The sequence below is a fragment of the Asterias amurensis genome, chromosome 17 (assembly GCF_032118995.1).
Source record: "Asterias amurensis chromosome 17, ASM3211899v1".
Taxonomy (NCBI): Eukaryota; Metazoa; Echinodermata; class Asteroidea; order Forcipulatida; family Asteriidae; genus Asterias; species Asterias amurensis.
The window spans coordinates 6,507,650-6,527,291 of NC_092664.1; the positions used below are offsets into that span (position 1 = coordinate 6,507,650).

Here is a 19,642-nt window from a genome sequence, read left to right on the forward strand (position 1 = left end):
GTATGATTTGAAACTTTGCATGGTGGAGATAAGATATAGAAGAGTTTGTGGTAACACCATGTAATAACAATCTCTAAATGAGTTGGGGTGGTTCTGAAAAGAACCGTTGGATTAACTCGACGTTTCGATCAGTATGCTCTGATCGTCTTCTGGAGAAGACGCTTTTTTGTGCTAAAGTAGCTCTATGAAGTTGGGCCCAATTTCATAGGGCTGCTTAAAGCTAAGCGTATTTGCATGCTTACTGTAATAGACAAAATTTGCTAAGGTGTAACATATTACGTTAGCAAGAAAATTAGGTGGCCATTTTGCACATTCACCATGGATTTGTATTTACAAGTCATTCATTTTCATACGGTAGGGAAGATTAGCATGTCTTTTCATGTGCTTACGCTTAGCAGCGCTATGAAATGGAATTCACACAGTAAGCATACAATTGGCAGTATAGCAGCTCTATGAAATTGGGCCCTAGGGATGTCGTAAGTGACATGGTATATAATGGGTGCGTTCTATTAGCTACCCTGGGTCGACCCTGCGGTGCTCACTCGGGTGAGCCCCTGACAAGAGCTAATCGAACGATCACACTCGCCCTCTAGGCTCTCGCGATGTTGTCATGCACATCAGGTCACCCCCAAGTGACCCACTCAACAAGCAAGGCACTGGGGGCTGACCCGGGTGAGCCCCTGAAATGATGTCCAAGCTATTCGAAAGTACCGGGGCAGACCGGGGTCGACCCAGGGAAGCTAAATGAACGCACCAAATGTTTAAAAACATCATCACTGGAGCAGCTTCCCAGTTTTGCTATCAAAACTTCCTCCTTCTTAAGCCCGACAGAGTCTTGTTTCTAGATTGACTTCAACTATTTGGCTTTTGATTTTCCCTTAGCAGTCCCTCGTCCTTTGGCTGCTGCTTTGCCCTTTGAACCTTTACCTTTGACCCCACTGGTTGTACTGGTTGATTCACCTTTGGTTTTCTTAACCTGTCAAAGAAACACAAACACATTTAGGATTGAACAAAATTTACAAATAATTTTGGTGCATGGTTAAAAGTAATCAATATTTATCTCGATGCTAATTCAATATCTGGGCTTATTTTCATAGAGCTGCTAAAGCACAAAAAGCAGCTAAGCATAACAAAATAACGCTTACCAGAATAAGGTTACCAGGTACAATTTATGACTGGTAACCTACTAATTTCTGCTTTTAGCTAAGCATTATTCTGTGCTTAAATGCAGCTCTATGAAATTGGGACCATGTTAAACACTCATCATATTACAAATGACGTTACCTTGATCATAGCATTCTTACTGATGTCATCATCACTATCCTCTTCCTCCCCCACAGCAGGCTCCGCCCCCTCCTCATCACCGTAGCCATCCCCATCCTCCATAGCAACAGCACCTTTACGTTTCTTGCCGACATCACCAAATGCATAAGGCATCATGTGTCCTTCTTTGTTGAATGCTCTTGTGAAAGCCGCTTTGACCTGGGGTAGGTACGAAGGCAAGAACCATACTTTGATTAAAGGAGCATTACAGACTTGGTAAGAAAACAGATTTAAATAAAACTTACACCGTCTAATGATGATGATAGTAGAAAACTTACCACGAAATATTTCTGTCTGAAATTTCATATTTGATGAAAAATTAAAAAAGCAAATTCTTTTCCCGTTCGGAGTTTTTCGCTCAGTGAGTGTTTTATTCATTTTTGGTTTGCATCGATGCCATGCAACATGTGTAATCACTTCTCACTATTTTCTCATGACCAAGATGGCCGACCGATCTCAAACTTCTACAGGTTTGTCAGTTTCCGATATGGCGGCTTACACTGCCTGCAACTGTTTTGTTGGCCAAAAACAACTTTGTCATGGTCCTTTAAAAGTTTTTTCATCCACACAGCACCTTGTAAACCATAGAATGGTGCTATCGTAAAGGAATCTGTCTCATACTTCCAGCTCCATAATACTTTGCAGGAAAATACAGAATGTTTAATGAGAGACGGTTATAAGCGCTGTATAAGAAGCCACATTTATTTTTACCTTTGGTGGTACAGCTGCCATTGGTTTCGTCCTTCCTTCAAACTGACTCACTTCCAGCACAGTATCAAAATCCTCTCTTGTAAGATCGTAGCTATTGAGCAACTCAACGACCTCTGACACGCCTTCGGATTCCCGGGTCAACAGAGGTTGCGTTAGAAAATCCCGTAAGCGTGGGATGTAGTCAAAGTTGACATCTTTGATGCTGGCTGCTGCACTGTAACACATAATAATACTTGAGGTTAGAAATTTATTTGAAATGTGGCAGAGAAAGTAACACCAAACTACCCAAGACATTTTGAACACTAGGTGGCAGCAGACTTACCAGGTAAGTTTCTATACAAATAAAACTTACTTGGGCTCAATTTCATAAAGCCAGTAAGCACCAAACTTGCTAAGCACAGAATAGTATTGCTTAACAGAAATGTGTTACCAGCAAAAAAAGTTTACATTGTTGTGACTAGTGCCCAACTCAATGTTTGCTTAGCAGAGAAAATTGCTTAGCATTTAAAATTGCTTAGCAGTATTTTCTGCTTAACAACTTTAACTTCATGAAATTGGCCCTGAGATAATGATGCCACCTTGCTTTAGTGACGAGACTGTCCCTTTGTAAAGAACGCTTTGTAGAAGCTAACATTTATCGGTTTAAGGTGGTTTACCATTCCTGATGTCTTTCTTACTAGTTTGCTTGTTAGAGCATGTATAGGAGTATACTATCATGAATTACTAACATTGGATTTTACCCTGTCACAATTGATATACACTTACGACAGTCTCATATGTTGCTGGATTTCTTGCAGTAATCTTTGGTTCTTGTTTCTTGTTGAATTCTTTCCCAACCAGCTTGGGAATGTAATCATCTCCTTCAAGTAGCCTTTCATAGTCTCACCAGGAACTACGCTGGCAAAGATCGCCTGGATGGGCGAGAAAATAAAGGAACATTATGGAATTGTTAAGACAAAAACTTGTCCAAGATCACTTATTTACATCAAACTTACACTGTCTTTTGATGATAGTAAAAAACATCACTTAAAATATTTTCGTTTGAAACGTCATATTCGATGAGAAATAAAACTACTGGAGTTATCGCTCAGAATGCATTTATTTTTTTTGCATCAATGTTATGCAAAAGGTAATCGGTTTGTCACTATTTTCTTATGACCCAGACGGCCGATCGATTTCAAACTTCTACAGGTTTGTCAGTTTACGGGAATGATTGATTACATGAAGTGCTTACACTGCCAGCAACTGTTTCGTTCCTTCAAAACAAACTCTGTCATGTTACAATATTATATCAACACCTTCGGATGTGACGTAAAGCTGTTGGTCCCGTGTGGTGTGTAACAGAAGGGGTTCGCCCCGGAGTTCCTGGTTTTGGCTGCATATTGTGCCACAGCACCTTGTGAAGCATTAAGTGGTGCTTTTGTGTTGTGTACTGCACAGAAAAAGAACCCAATGCAATTGTCACTAACAGGTTTGCCCAGGGCCTAGTTTCATAGAGTCTCTAAGTACACAAACTTGCTAAGCACAAACAACTTTTGCTTGTGTGACAAACCTGTGTTGGTAACAGACTCCATCGTTGGGTAGTACGGATTGCTCTATCCACAAGATCCCCTTGACACAAACTGTCTGCAGCTTTGCTTATCAGATCAAGATGCTTCTTGAGATCTCCTCTGTAATTAGCAAAATATAATTACTCATACTGAGTATTATTCCTATAGTTTTAGTTGGTCAGGTTTTTAGCTCTTTGTTTCTATTGTTAGGCACATTAAAGGGTCCTTGTAACTTTTGTAGGACAAAAAACACAATGTCCACAGATTTACACCAAACTTACACATTCTGAAGATAATGATAGTAGAAAGCTTCTCTGAAAATATTACGTGCTGAGGTGCTGTAGTTTTTGGGAAATGAGTAAACAATGTCATGAAAATAATTTTCATCTCATGAGACGAAAATTATTTTAATCATTTACAAATGTATTTTCATGACATTGTTTTACTCAATTCTCAAAAACTACAGCACCTCTCAGTAAGTAATATTTGAAGGGAAGATTTCCACTATCATTATCTTCAAACCCTGTAAGTTTAATGTAAATCTTTGGACATTTTGAAAAAGTACCCAAATCCTTTAAGGAATCTGTGATTCAATATGACCCTTATAAATGCTGTTCATTATTACTATTATTATTAGGTGGTCGTCATTTACCAAAATAGTATTATGCTCGAGTGGTTAAGAGCACAGAATTCAAGTTCTGATGGTTCAGTCATCAGAGTGTGGGTTCAGGTCCCTGTTATGACACTTGTGTTCTTAAGCAAGCTCCTTTACTATAACTGCTTTTCTTCACCCAGGGGTATAAATGGGTGACTGCGAAGGTAGAGGTTGATATTGTGTAAGAAAAACCTTTTGAGCGCTATGGTTGGCAGGCTGTATACTCCCCAGAGAGCCACGAAAGATTAAAGAAATGTTAATGGTCCATTGACCAGGGCACTAATGTCAAGCGCATTGCTAAGACAGTTATTGTGCTATAAAAACTTGTTATTACTATATTTTGCAGGAATAAACATTACAGGCCGAGCGGACACATTGGCACCCTCAAATGCACAAGTGAAGAAAGAGAGCTGTGGTGATCCAATCAGGACTGCATTCAAGGGATGAATGAATGTTTTATTTGAAAAAAGGCTATAAAAGACATCTGGCGACAGCAAACTTTCCAGGTAAACTTCTATTGTTACCTACGCTTGTTTTTTTAAATTTGCATGTGTGTTTAAATGCTGCCCTCAACACAGCCAGAGATAATCTTTCAAACTCAGCTCAAAGAATTCCCTTGAACAAATAAAATTGCTGTGCTAAGTACCCCGGCCATTTCTTGCTTAGCCAAGAAATCTGCCACGCAGAATTTTCTGTATAATAACATTTTTATGAAATTGGGCCTTGATACTTACTTGGCTTTCTTGGGTCGGACAGACAAGTAGTTTTCTTGGACAAAGAGAGGCGCAATGGAATAATCGTGGAAGAATAATCCCATCTTATCGATCAGAGACATCTTCTCCGCTTCCTCACCGCAAGCAAATACTTGACGCAATACATCCCATGGACCCTGTCAACAATTCACATTAAAACCAACTTATCTTTTCTGGTTATGAAACTAAGGCTGCTTATAAGTGAAGTTAAAGGAACATTACAGAATTGGTTTTGCTAACAAAACAGTTGATGGCAGTGTAAGCACTCTATGTAATCTGCCATATACTTAAACTGACAAACCTGTAGAAGTTTGAGATCGATCGGCCACCTGGGTCACGAGAAAATAGTTTAAAACCGCTAACACATTTTGCATGACATCGATGGAAGAAAAAAATGAATAAAATGCTCACTGAGCGATAAACTCCAAATGCGAAATTAGATTACTTATTTCTCATCAACTATGAAATTTCAGACAGAAATATTTCAACTATCATCATCATTAGACCGTGTAAGTTTGATGTAAATCTGTGTTCTTCACGGTTTTGTTTCTTACCAATTCTGTAACGTTCCATTAATCACTGTCAATTAAACCTGTTAACAAGGGTACTTGCTATGTGAACCAGAAACACAGGGGTTAACCCCTACTCTTCCATAAAAAGTGTTCTGTGTTCTTTTATGTGCACTACCAATCCTAATCCACAGAACCTATGGCTTAAAGACAGTGGACACTATTGGTAATTGTCAAAGACCAGTCTTCTCACTTGGTGTATCTCAACATATTCATACAATAACAAACCTGTGAAAATTTGGGCTCAATTGGTCATTGAAGTTGCGAGATAACAATGAAAGAAAAAAACACCCTTGTACCACGAAGTTGTGTGCATTTAGATAGTTGACTTCGAGACCTCAAATTCTAAATCTGAGGTCTCGAAATCAAATTCGTGGAAAATTACTTCTTTCTCAAAAACTAATGTATGTCACTTCAGAGGGAGCCGTTTCTCACAATTTATACCATCAACCTTACTCCATTACTCGTCACTAAGTAAGGTTTTATGCTAATAACTATTTTGAGTAATTACCAATAGTGTCCACTGCCTTTAAAGTCCCATGCCGCATGTAATTTTTTGCCTTGTGCGTTATTAGCGCCTGCGTAAGCCTGGGTGTCAAGTTGCATGTAGCTATACACGCTGAATGTGCTACTAGTCTTGAACAGCTCTAGCTATGTCTTTATTAGCCATTCAATACCAGATAAATATGGTCATGTGACAACCTTTTAACCAATAGGATTGCCTACAGTGTCTAGGGCATTTTTTAAATAATGGTTTATTAGTTAGTTTAACCAGTTTAATCAAATTGATTTAACATTGAACTAACCAATTTTATCAATTTGGTTTAGTCTCGCCCTTACCATTTACAAGTTATGGTTTTAACTTGAAGTAACCAGTTCTACAAACTAAGTTGTGATAATAAACTGATACTAACCAGTTTGAGATCTTTCTTGGCCTTCTGAGCATCAGAATCCACCTGGTCTTGGCTGAGTTTCTTCATTCCTGCACTCCACATACTCATATTATGAAGAACCTAAAAGTACAATCCATGCCAGAAATAAAACAAAATCATAAAAGAGATAAATAGTCAAACTGTACTGACTTGAGAAGTTCATCATCATGATTGTGCAAACAGCGTTTTCTCTTAACTGTGGTTCGTTGACCAAAAGCTACTCAAATACCAGGGCCAAGTTTCATGAAGCTGTTCAGCGGAAAATTCTGTTTAGCAAATTTCTTGGCTAAGCAAGAGATAGCCCGAGGTACAAGTCGAAGCAATAGTAACTGTGTGGTGTATGAGTGCTAAGCAAGTTTTTGTGCTTACAGGCTTTATGAAATTGGGCCAAGTCCATATATGATGTCAACAAATTGCTAAAACAACAGTAGATATAATTTGACGATTAATCCCTATTTTTAGTACAAGGCTAAGAATGACAATAACTACTAACAATGGTTTCAAACAATAGAGCTACATTATTATTGGTAGTGAAATTTTTCCTAATTAGGAAGAAATGACTGAGGGAATGTTCAATATTGTTTCATTTTATGATGCACGCTAGAAGGCCTGGCTGGTAGAGCAGAATGCACGACCTTCCCAACTTTTTATGGGCAAATATGGTTAAGTGCCTTGCTTAAGGGCACAAGTGTCATGACCGGGATTCGAACCCACACTCTGCTGCTGACAACACCAGAGCTTTGGTTTCGGTGAACTAGACCGCTCAGCCATGACAAGCCAATGCACATGTGTATACAACAGCGCATTCCAGCGCCTTTTGATGAGGGACTGAGTGTCATGACTGGGATTCGAACCCACACTCTGCTGCTGACAACACCAGAGCTTTGGTTTCGGTGAACTAGACCGCTCAGCCATGACAAGCCAATGCACATGTGTATACAACAGCGCATTCCAGCGCCTTTTGATGAGGGACTGAGTGTCATGACTGGGATTCGAACCCACACTCTGCTGCTGACAACACCAGAACTTGGGTTCGGTGAACTAGACCGCTTGGCCATGACAAGCCAATGCACATATGTGTATACAACAGCGCACTCCAGCGCCTTTTGATGAGGGACTGAGACTAAGAGTGTCATTTCTACAAACCTGTCTGATATCTTGATTTGATGCTGTGATGATATGCTCCATGGCTAACGGTGGGATGGTTACACCTTCCTTGAATGCAATGGATAACATCGCACCCTGAAATAATAAAAATAATAATAATAACCAGTTTTTATAAAGCACTTTTCACACCCGAGGGCTTCTCAAAGCCCTTCCAACATTATTAGCATTCAAACGCACTTGCAATCACTCAATATGCATTGTGTGTTTAATAATAATAATAATACTTAGCTTTAACTAAATTTGTTTTTTGTTCGACCCCAAATCATATAATATCTTCATCTACAAATTGTTAGAAAAACAATAGAATACATTATCAAATAAAAGTCTGATTGATTGATTGATTTTTTTGTTTACCTTAATCTGTTTGACCTGAGGTCGATAGAATCGAAGATCAAAGCAATGATTCGCTAATGATCTAATCTTAGGATGATTACGATCATTGCACATACAGATCACAGGGATGTGAGATTTCTTGATCATCTGGATAAACTCCTATCAAAGTAAAAATACAAACAGAAATGTTATTATACAACACGATAATACTAGATGAACATCTAAAGAAAACAGCAACAGACTCCAGCATTCTTCTGAAGCAGACCAGAGCATACTGATCGAAACGCTAAGTCGTTAATATACAATATACAATACAATGCAATGGGTTTTTATATAGCGCCATTTCATTTAGACCACAGCGCTTTAAACGAACAATAGCAATGCAGATAATACAACAAATGAACAATAAAGCAATAAACAGACACTAAGGAAAAAGATGTTTTTTAAGTGCTTTCTTGAAAATAGGCAGTGAAATTGGGGTGCGTGTTGTGATGGGAAGATGGTTCCACAGTCCTGGAGCGGCTAAGGAAAATGATTTAGATGCAGCAGATTGAAGAGATTTGCTGCTCGGTTTATTTTCAGCAAGACGGGTTTTGTCTGATGCTGGGCGAAGCCCAGCCCTAGTTTGAATGTGAAAAGAAAAACAAGATGAAAGATATGCTGGTGCAAGTCCATCTAAGCATTTATACACATGCACCAATATTTTGAATTGAATGCGCTCTTTCACCGGGAGCCAATGTAGCTTTTTGAGAAAAGGTTCTTTTCAGTTCAGAGGCAATGCTACTCCAAAGAGACTTTACAGCAAACCTCACTAGGTAAAGAAAGCTGATAATGTTGTAAAGATGTGTAACTATTTTCGCTGAAATTACACCAATAACTTGATACTATAAAAGTATTCTTCATTTTTACTTGCAGAACGCCTACACCGCAAAACATACAGATGCCCATCAAGTCAGAGAGACAATATAACTGAGTATGACGTTGAAATGCTTCATGCTGTTGGACTGATTAAGGTACATTTAACTCCAAGAGCAAATACTGGGTCAAACCCCTTTTCTTAGCGATAAGTGTAACTGGGTTAATTTATGTACATTACACAACACATGTGACCAATGGCTTTACATCCCACCCGACAGACTAAGCAATCATGGTTAAGTGTCTTGCTTAAGGACACAAGTGTCAAGACCAGGACTCGAACCCACACTTTGCTGAACAGAAACAACAGAGCTTGAGTCAGGTGCACTTGACTGCTCGGGTACGCCACGCCATAATTAAAACCAAAATGATCAATAGAGAAACATTTTTACCTGAACTCCGCCCCGGTCCTCATTCCCAGACATCCCATCGACCTCGTCCATCAAAAGGCACTGACGATGAACTTTAACCTCTGACCCTTTGCTCGTATCACCTTTGACCTTTAAGTAGCCTTGGATGGAGTCAGTGTGTAAGAACTCCTTCATGATGACATCTAGTGTTTTCTTACTTCGTGACGAGCTGGCGTTGAGTTCTAATGTCTCATAACCCAACTCCTGTAAATAAGAAAAAATAACAAATCATTCTAAATGGATCTGGGCCCAATTTCATGGCTCTGCTTTAGTAAGCAAAGAATCGGCACTTAAACAAGTGTACTTCTAGCAGGCTAGCAGGGAATTCTGCTGTGTGTACTCCACATTACAAGCCATTCTTCGCTTACACAGCTAGTGTAGTGAAGAAATTCGGTGCTTTCACAGTAAGCGGGGAATTGTGATCAGAGACAGACCGTGCAAATATCACTTCTATTCAAACAATTTGGGACCACTTTGGACATCGAAGTTGCAAGAAAACAGTGAAAGAAAAACACAAATTTGTGTGCTCTCAGATGCCTGAGAAGGTCTTCAGGCCTGAAGTCTTTCTCAGATTCAAATATTTTAGTGAGAAATTACGTCTTTCTCAAAAACTACATTACATCAGAGGGAGTTCCAAGTAATTTGGTATACTAATATATTTTGAGTATATTTACCAATAGTGTCCAGTGCCTGTAATAAGTCCTAATGATCGAATACAAGCAAGACTTGCACAGTCCAAGATCTACTGGGGTGGATTTCACAAAGAGTTAGGACTAGTCTTATCTCGAGTTAGGATGAGTTACTAGTCCTAACTTAGAACTAGCTGTACATTTTTTATATCTCTTAGGACTAGTCCTAAGTTAGGACTAGTCCTAACTCTTTGTGAAATTGACCCCTGGCCCTTTTGTTACTTGTCACTTGTCACTGCACGTATTGGCCCTTTTGAATGATTGATTTCTTACCTTGCATACTAACTCAGCTGTTGTTGTTTTACCAATACCAGGAGGTCCAGAAAGCAAGGCAGCCTTAAAGCAGAAACCATCGTCTTTATTGAATCGAGCTGAAACAGAGAGGTAATGAGTTTGTCGTAATAATATTAATAATAAAACCAGGGTCTCATATAGCGCTTAGTGCTTTGTCTTGTAAGGTAAGTGGAGCTAGGAAAACCCCTTCTCTTTACGACAGATTGAATTGAATTGAATTGAATGGTTTATTCGTCAAGTATATAAAAATACGCTAAATTTAAATCCTATTGTACAGCAACATATAAAATATTAAAATGTAAAATTGCACAAGTTATACCACAAACCACAAAAAACAATAACATTAATGTAAGAAAAATCATTAAAATTTATATAAAAAACATACATACAAACAAACAAACAAACAAACAAACAAACAAACAAACAAACAAACAAACAAACACTAAAACATGAAACAGTAGTGGACCCCTTCCCCAAACTAAAAGGCCAAATTGCACACGAGATGCCAAAAAATCAAATGCACTGGGTTCTTTTACATGCAGTACCAAAATACAAGGTATCTACGGGACAAAGCATCATGGTCAAGTGTCTTACTTAAAAAAAAAACATGTGTGTCACGATTTGGACTCGAACCCACACTCTGCTGATCAGAAACACAAGAGCTTGATTTCAGTGCTATAAATCGCTTGGCCATGTCACGCCACAAATAAATGTACAAAATAGTTAAATGCCTGACGTTTCGACCCTAGCAGAGTCTTTCTCGAAAGCTATATGACAACCAACCCAACATAAAGAAGAAATACTCAAATTCATAGACTACTACCTCTCTCTTTGTTGGGTCCAGCGTTGTTGTCATGCCAGCGTTTAAGCCACTTCAAGAGTTTATTTGCACAACTCCGATCTCCTTGCTGGCCAATCAACTGCTTCATAGTATGTGGTTTATATTTGTCGACCCACAGTAAGCTCTCTCCTGATTGGTCAGCTGCTTGAGTAGGTTGCTTCTTAGGTTGGGATGATGTACTGGGTAGCTGGTGCGATGTTGATGGTTTGGGAGACTGGGTTGGCACTGGAGAAGGTGGCTTTACTGCTCGAGGCATCTCTTTTGGAGCAGTTTCTTCCTTCTAGTTGAACAATGATAATAGTATTTGTAAGATAAGGCATTGGAAAACACTACGATAGGGCGATTAACTCCCTGGTATTGCCTTGGTGCCCTTGAAATGCTCCAGTAGAAACTACAATTTCCTCCTAGCAAGCCATTGTCCAAGGAGAAAATGTCTTGGTGTCTTTGCCTCTCCAAAAACGAAGCATACAGGCCTGGTAAGGTTTGCGGTTTTCTCAGAGCCACTACTACTCACAAAAGAGATTTTTACACGACTAGATTCCTTTGAGGTGAAATGTTTCTCAAAATATTTTGTGCTAACGAAACTTGCTCCAAGCTTGTAACCAAAGTTTTTATTGCAATTATTTTTTAAAGTGATTACGAAAAATGTATGCTTTCCCTTTAATAAAAATATTAATAACACATTCTAACATATCATTGAACATAGACCTATAAGCAGGGAACGAAAAAGCATTCATGAAAAACAACTATCACGTAAAAAAACAGGAAAACTGTCAAGTTGGAAATATACCTTGATTGTTGATGATTTCTTTCCTGGTCTTGATCGTATGAAATCAAAAAGTTCATCTTCTGTGAGAATCTTAGTGCCGTGTGATTCAGCCTGTATACAACACAAATAAACTTATCATTGGTACAGGTCAAAGGTCATGAATGTTGAGATAGGCAAGATGGTGCACAGGAACTGTTTGTTGGAGGATTCAATAATGGACTTCAGGTATACCCTGTGGAGGAGGGAAAAAGAACACTGGACTCAAGCTCTCGTGTTTCTGATCAGCAGAGTGTGGGTTCAGATCCTGGTTGTCAGTTGTGTCCATAAAGGCAGTGGTAATTACTAAAACAAAATTAATGGCATAAAACCTTACTTGGTGACGAGTAATGGGGAGAGGTCGATGGTATAAAACATTGTGAGAAACGGCTCCCTCTGAAGTGCCATAGTTTTAGAGAAAGATGTAATTTTCCACGAATTTGATTTCGAGACCTCAGATTTAGAACTTGAGGTCTCGAAATCAACCATCTAAACGCACACAACTTCGTGTGACAAGGGTGTTTTTTTCTTTCATTATTATCCCGCAAGTTCGATGACCGATTGAGCTAAAATGTTCACAGGTTTGTTATTTTATGCTTATGTTGAGATACACCAACTGCAAAGGCTAGTCTTTGACAATTACCAATAGTGTCCACTGCCTTTAAGCAAGACACTTCACCATTGCTTCGTCCTTCGGATCGGACGTAAAGCCGTCGGACGTAAAGGCTTGTGTGATGAAATGCACGTAAAATAACCCAGTGCACTTTGCGAATAGAGAAGGGGTTTGCCCCGTATGATTGGCAGCATACTGCAATACAGCACATTGTAAACCATTGTATGCTATGTTAAAGGAGTAGGTATCATACTTCAATTGTAGCCTCACATTATACCTTTACAGGAAAACACCGAATGTTGAAGCACCTAGAGCGTCACTGAGTGACGATATAAGCGCTATATAAGATGCCTCTATTATTAATACCCAAATAGACAGACAGACCGGCCAACAAACCTTTTGTATCTTTGCAGGTCCAGGATCGCGTCCAGTAATGAGATAAGACGTTTTCTTTGACACTGTTGTGGTAACTTTACCTCCCATTCGTTCTATCCCTTCTTTGGCTTCATCTTTCTCTACATAGTCCAGAACTCCAGTGATAACGAATGTCAATCCTGCTAAGCAGCTATCCTCGCCCTGTGACAGTCAAAACAACGGACCGCAATGGTGAGAATATTTTCATTCATTGAAAGATTGAATTTTGCAATACAACAAGGCCAAGCCAAATTTAATTGAATGTTTAATCTTTTTCAATGAATGGAAATTAATATTCTCTCCATTGCACGAATGCAAAACATTCATTTTTCGTTAAATTTAACCTTCACGTCAAGTAAACTGCAGGAAAACAATGTACATTAATGTTTTCTGGCATCCACTATGGAGGTTTTGTTCTGTGCGTATGAATGGTCCATCCCATGGAAACTTCACCATGCATTCATCTTTCATCAAATTGATCAAGTGCAAACCTAATACACTTTTATCATGGTGCGACCATTTTGATTTTCTGTCATTCAGATCAATGTAACCAAACTGAGGCCGCAAGGAGAAATAGTCTGGTTCCTTTTTGTGCAATGAATATTAGCATCATTTGCTGTTATTTGATGCAGGGAACATGACCAAGATGGCAACAGCATGGTAATATTCCTAATTACATGTACCTCAGGCATTTCCTTAGCACCAAGTGATCTTGGTCCATCACGGCTTAAATATCTCCTGTAATTTGCCCCGCCTCCTTTCTTCTTTGATGCTGAGTCTTGTTCAGGTGTCTCGACTTTGCTGCCCGTCACACTTGGTGTCTTAGTAGGTGTGGCCCTTGAAGACCTGGCATCTGTAGGCGTGGCATTTGTACGAACTCCTTTTGTAGCCGTGGCCTTTGTTGGTGTAGCTTTAGTTGGTGTTTTTGCAGATACTGCTGCTTCAATTTGTGAAGCTTTTAAAGGCATTTCTTTTGAAGGTGTGACCTTTATAGCAGTGGCTATTGTAGGCGTGGCTTTTGTAGGCGTGGCTTTTGTAGGCGTGGCTTTCTCCTTTGTAGGTGTTGCATCCTGGAAGAAATTCAAAAATAATATTAAAGTTTGCTGAAAGTGGGTCTGCAAAAAAATATATATACTATTCACCTCTACTTCAAGCAGACTTTTAGGATGTGTTGAAGTTATAGACCATATGATTTTGTTTACAAAAAGAGTCACCTTCTACTTTCCAGAGACTTTCTGGCAGGCAAGATACTACACTTTTATTTATACATTCAACAAGAGTTATGAAATAAACAGCTGACTAAGCTTGATATGTGCTCCTTTTCTTCATACCAAATGTTTATCAAATCAGACAATGTAATCTCTATAAACTCAAAGATTGAATGCCTCCTTTCATTAGTTTTGATGTGTATAAAACGTGCCTGAAGGATGTCTAGGCTCTGCGGCTCTTTTGTAAACATGTGATGATTGTGGAGTGGCATGGCCTAGCGGTAAAGAGCACCGTTTTCAAACTCTGGTCTTTCTGATCCTCAGAGTGTGGTTCTCTCATTATTCAAATGTAGTCCCATACCTTGCAGGAAAAAAAATGTATATTTGAGGGCCTTGAGCATCACTGAGTGATGGATATTTTTTTTATTGTTTTTTTAAAATGTTTTTTATGCAAGTCGCCCAAAACATGGCTACAAGCCACTCTAGGTTAAGGGTTACAAGGAAAAAACATAGACATGCAGAAACTCAGTGGAGCTGAAGGTAGGAATTGATGCACTATATAAGAAGTAACTATTATTATTGCATTATTATTATTATTATTATTATGTCTCAAGGTACATATATCTATAATTGTGCATTAAAACTTTACTTACAGATGATTTGCGATGTTTTGATGTTTGTCTTACACTTACAGGTGTTTCTTCCACCACAGTGACCTTTGACCTGGAACTTGACCTTTCACCTTGACCTCTTTCTGGAGTATTTTCTACTAGGATTGTGGAATTAGCTCGTACTTTCTCTGCAACTTTACTCGCCAAACCTTTACCTTCAACAATGGAAGAGAGTCTGCGTTAATCTCAGAGTTCAAAACGTGGGTATGAGAGTTCACTAAAAACTTTTATCATGCTGCCACCATTTTGGTCATGTTCCCGGTATCCCATTACAAAGATCAATGTTAAAATTAATTGTACGAAAAGAAACCAGACTATTCCTTCTTCCAGCCTAGGTTTGGTTACATTCATTTGAATTGGAGAAAAATCAAGATGGCCACACCCTGATAAAGGTCTATAGCCCCTTTCACACAAAAGCCAAAAACTAACAACCCTTGTTTTTGGCGCCAGTTGTCTGTCCCAAAGGTTGCATACAATCATGACAAACATTCACACGGTCACACACATCGTCCCCGCATCGCTCGTTTATGCGAGATCACACGGTTGTCAGTTCGGTGATGCTCTGTCAGTGTCCCGTTTTGTGTAATGTCATTACGTTAAGTAACCACCAATTGCTTTCTCGGCATGCCATATGTGTTTTTTGAATGCGACTTATCAGCGTCCTGACTCCAAAGATGAATGTCTCCATGAGAATTTTACTGTAGCGAACGAACATCGTTTTGAGATCTCGTGTGAAATGGGCTCATGTTCATGACTTTTAAACAAACTAACCTATTGAATGTCCTAAGCTGAGGAAACATGAAACAATGAATGACCTCTTTCTAAACTTCAGGTGAGGTTGGCAGTAACAGCATCTCTGATTCACTTTTTGGAGTAGTGGTGATTCTCAGAAGACCTGGTGGTTGACAACTCAACGCTTCAATCAGTATGCTCTCGAGCATCTTCATTATTGAGAAAATCAAATTAACCGAGAAATCAAATCGTTTAAGACTCACCTTTTTTCATTGCCGGGCTGACGTCCATTTTATAGATTCTTGGGCTTCTTCGAGATGGTGAGGAATTATCAGTTGATTTAATACTATCGGTCCGCAGAGACTGTTAAGAGAAAATATAAAAGAAATGAAAAATAGACACCCCAAAGATTAAGCTCCTGTGGAGAAGATACATAGGACTCATAACAAATATTTTAGGAATAAAATCAGACAAGGAAGGTGAGGTAAGCTAATTTCATTGATCTGCTTGCCGTAAGCAAAGAATCGGTGCTTACGTCAATTAGGGGATTCTGAGCTTATGTCAAGCATATTTCATAGGTTAGCAGAGGGTTTTTACTTGTGCATGTGTGTAGACCACAATACTTGGCACTCATTGTTTACACAGATGGTGCAGAAATTCAACACTTGCACACTAAGCGGAGAATGGTGATCCTAATCGTAGAAATCGACAGTTAGCAGAGCCATGAAAATGGGCCCAGTTATGGATGTTTTTTCCTTTTTTTGTAGGCGCCTTATTCCGTTTTTTGGTGCAGTGCACATTATAAATCCATATTAGTATTATTATTATCTGAGAAGAGGATATCTGCCTTGGTAGGTGTTTTATGTTCCTGATCCAACTGTTCCAGAGTTTGTTTGAAGTCCACATCTTCATGTTGCTCCGAGCCCAGACGTGGTTTCTTAGGAGTGACTTTGGAAGATCTCTGGATGGGACTGGCGCCAAAAAAGTCTGATACAGTTGTGACCTTTTTCTTGACGGGGGAGGGGCTCAAGACTTTCTTGGTTGATGATGACTTCGTGGAAACACTGATGGGTGATTTAGAGGCTGGGACTTGAGAAAAGATTGACAAACTATTAACTGATAAAATAGAACTAGCTGTTTACCAATCAAAAGGACCGATGGTATAAATGCAAAAAAATATTAATGGCCTGACGTTTCGACCCGAGCAGAGTCTTTCTTTTATTAAGGCCGGGGACACTATTGGTAATTGCCAAAGTGTAGCTTTCACAGTTGGCGTATCTCAACATATGCATAAAATAACAAGCCTGTGAAAATTTGAGCTCAATCGGTCATCGAACTTGCGAGATAATAATGAAAGAAAAAACACCCTTGTCACACGAAGTTGTGTGCGTTTAGATGGTTGATTTCGAGACCTCAAGTCAAATTCATGGAAAAGTACTTCTGTCTCAAAAACTATGGCACTTCAGAGGGTGCTGTTTCTCACAATGTTTTATACCATCAACCTCTCCCCATTACTCTTTACCAAGTAAGGTTTTATGCCAATAATTATTCACTAGGGTTCCGGATGCAGGTTTCAATAATACCCCAGGGTTTTACCGCTTACCCCTACTCCGGAGCTGGGTTGGCTATTTTTATTCCCCAGGGTATGCCCATATGCTGAGGTAGACTGGGGGGGAGCTATCATAATGTGAAAGGGCAGGCCTTTATTCCCCCTTGGGGCAACTCAGAGGCATCTCGGATCAGAACATTGTCAATCAGGGCCAGATTCATAGAGCTTCCTAAGCCACAAATATTGCTTAGAAATTTTCTGCTAAACAAAAACAAGCAGGTTACAAATAACAAGTTGTACATGTGGAATGCTAGCTAACTGGTAATCTTACTGTAGTAAGCATATTTTTATTGGGCTTATCTTTTATCTTTGCTTTTAAGCTGCTCTATTAAATTAGGCACAGGAGTTACCTTTTCTCTTCTTCGGCAAAGTCTCCTCATCTGACTCTAAAAAACAAAACAAAATAAAAAACATTAATACCAAATTAATATGAATGGTTTGTTTATTTGTTTGTTTGTTTGTTTGTTTTTGTGTTTTTGTGTTTGTTTGGATGATCTGCCTAACAAGGCAACTCGGCAAAGCTCCCACTAGGGGATATCAACACCAAGCTCGCAACAGCCAATCTCTCTTATGAAGATTGGTTTTAGTAAAACAATCGTCATTCAGTAACTACTCAACAAAACTTGTTTAAGTCATTTGCAATCGAGTTACTCAACCCAATACAATTCATTTCCACATGTGTTTCCATATAACAGGTGGAAAGGAAAGAAAAAGAAAATAAATACAGGAAATGTATGAGATTGAAAACCAGTCAAGACTAACTTAAAACAAAATTGAAATGGGAGCAAGCAAAGGAGGGAACATTTGCAACATTGTCATATATTTCAAAACTGCTTAATATTTGATCACCCTGTTTTATCTACCATCTAAATCTATTGCGCAAAACAATTAAGACACAGTTTTTTTCTCCAATAGTTTGGAAACCCTTTCACCAAATCCTGGCTAAAACCATGGCAACATCTCGTTATCAAATGAATTTTTCCAGTCAACAAGTCTGGAATAAATCATTTAATATTTGAATGGAATAACGAGGCACAAACCTGAATCATAAATGACGGCAGTTTTCTTCATCTTCGGCGGTTTACTGGAAGTCTTTCCTCTCTTTCCTCCATCACAGAAATCTTCCTCGTCATCATCTAAACGTCTCTTTCTTTTCCCTCCGGTTCCATTTGGCCGTTTCTTATTGGATGAACTGCTTGGTTTAGACTTAGTGGATGAACTTGAAGGAACAGCTCCAAAATACTTACGAATATCCTTAGTTAAATTAATCAGAGAAAACGTAGAAATAAAGTTATTATTTTTTTTTCATGCTTTGACACGCTTGAGAAGGGGGTTTCCTTGAAGCACATTTACTGAGTTTAAACATTTTCATAAATTATATACATTTTTAAAAGTAAGTTAATAATGTTTCGATTGATTTTAAGTGTCACTGACTGGCTTTCATTTTTAGGAAACTATAAAGCCGGCAGGGAAAAGTTTCCGTATGGCCCCACCACTTTTTCATTCGATATGAAATAATATAGTATCTAATTTACCTCAATGAGATATCACTTTTTGTAAAAAAGAGTGAAAAAGTGGTGGCGCCATACGGAAAGTTATCCGCCGGCAGATCCGATGGCGAATACAAACACAAACAGCCTGTTTTGTATAACTTTGCAAAACAGTTAAATCAAGTTGAATCAGGTTAAGTCAAGTCAGTTAAATTTGACACATTCTGATCAAATCGATTTATCAATGGCCTTCTTTTTTCTTAAAAAAAAATCGAACCCTTGCTGCCCCCCCCAAAAAAAAAAATCAATAAATAAAAAAAAAATAATAATAAAATAAAAAAAGGGGGGAAAACGGAAAGAATATTCTTATTTTTATTTTGTTTAAAATAAAAACTTTATAATTTAAAATAAATTATTTATTGTAAATTTTCCTTTGATTGAGTCTTGACTTGATCATTAAATTATTACTGTTGTTTTGGAAAACTTCAGCAAATTTTTGAGAAGCTGTGGGCCTGTGTTGATGTTGACAGTGTATTTTGAATTGAATATTGCCTTTTTGGGAACAGTAACAGTGAGTGACAGGGACATGAGTAAGCTCTGCCTTGCTCTATCATTGCTCTATCATGCTATGGAGTGAGGTACACAAACACAAGCTCACGATCACTCACACAACAACAGCCATGTGACAGCAGACGGTGACGGTCAAAAATAACCGATCTACACTGATTGCAGGATTGGACCATGGTCCCCCGATCTCATAATCCCATAAACCTATTTATGCCACTACTTATTATGAACCCCTTGGCAGCTTAAAAGTACAATTTTACAAGCACACATAACATAAAAACGTAAAATACAATTACCATTTTGATCAGAGTTTGTCATGTCTTTGCCCATTCGCGCCATATGTATACTTCGTCCCAATTGACAATCGGCCCAACTGTAGTTGGGACTGGTCC

General features: G+C 38.7%; 2 protein-coding genes across 3 annotated transcripts in view; one reads left to right on the plus strand and one right to left on the minus strand.

Moving 5' to 3' along the window:
* Positions 1-87: 87 nt before the first annotated feature.
* On the minus strand, positions 88-19,586 carry LOC139949734 (replication factor C subunit 1-like). 2 transcript variants are annotated; one of them, XM_071948249.1, is made up of 21 exons: positions 19,547-19,586; positions 18,234-18,447; positions 17,544-17,579; positions 16,432-16,673; positions 15,848-15,947; positions 14,835-15,007; positions 13,657-14,043; positions 12,956-13,135; positions 11,932-12,021; positions 11,124-11,421; positions 10,280-10,377; positions 9,300-9,521; positions 8,014-8,151; positions 7,639-7,734; positions 6,475-6,573; positions 4,974-5,128; positions 3,587-3,704; positions 2,800-2,945; positions 2,035-2,248; positions 1,285-1,482; positions 88-976 (listed from the first exon to the last, which is right to left on the minus strand). In XM_071948249.1, the coding sequence occupies exons 1-21, from the start codon at positions 19,547-19,549 to the stop codon at positions 857-859; spliced, it is 3,327 nt and encodes a 1,108-aa protein (XP_071804350.1). In that variant the 5' UTR covers positions 19,550-19,586; the 3' UTR covers positions 88-856. The 2 variants fall into 2 exon arrangements, with proteins under 2 accessions (XP_071804350.1, XP_071804349.1); XM_071948248.1 differs by having other exon boundaries at positions 11,121-11,421.
* LOC139949732 (PAS domain-containing serine/threonine-protein kinase-like) overlaps positions 15,014-19,642 on the plus strand; it is a 66,112-nt gene continuing 61,483 nt past the window's right edge. Inside the window, exon 1 of the mRNA XM_071948243.1 lies at positions 15,014-15,052. The gene's annotated coding sequence lies outside the window, so the exon portion shown is untranslated. The remainder of the gene's footprint in view (positions 15,053-19,642) is intronic.

Bases quoted from the DNA above. Each gene is read 5' to 3' on its own strand.
- LOC139949734 (XM_071948248.1), bottom strand. The intron at 16,674-17,543 runs GTAACTCCTGTG...TCTTTTCTCAAG, and splicing joins TTTGCCGAAGAAGAGAAAAG to TCCCAGCCTCTAAATCACCC. The intron at 6,574-7,638 runs GTTTGTAGAAAT...TTGTACTTTTAG, and splicing joins CAAATCAAGATATCAGACAG to GTTCTTCATAATATGAGTAT.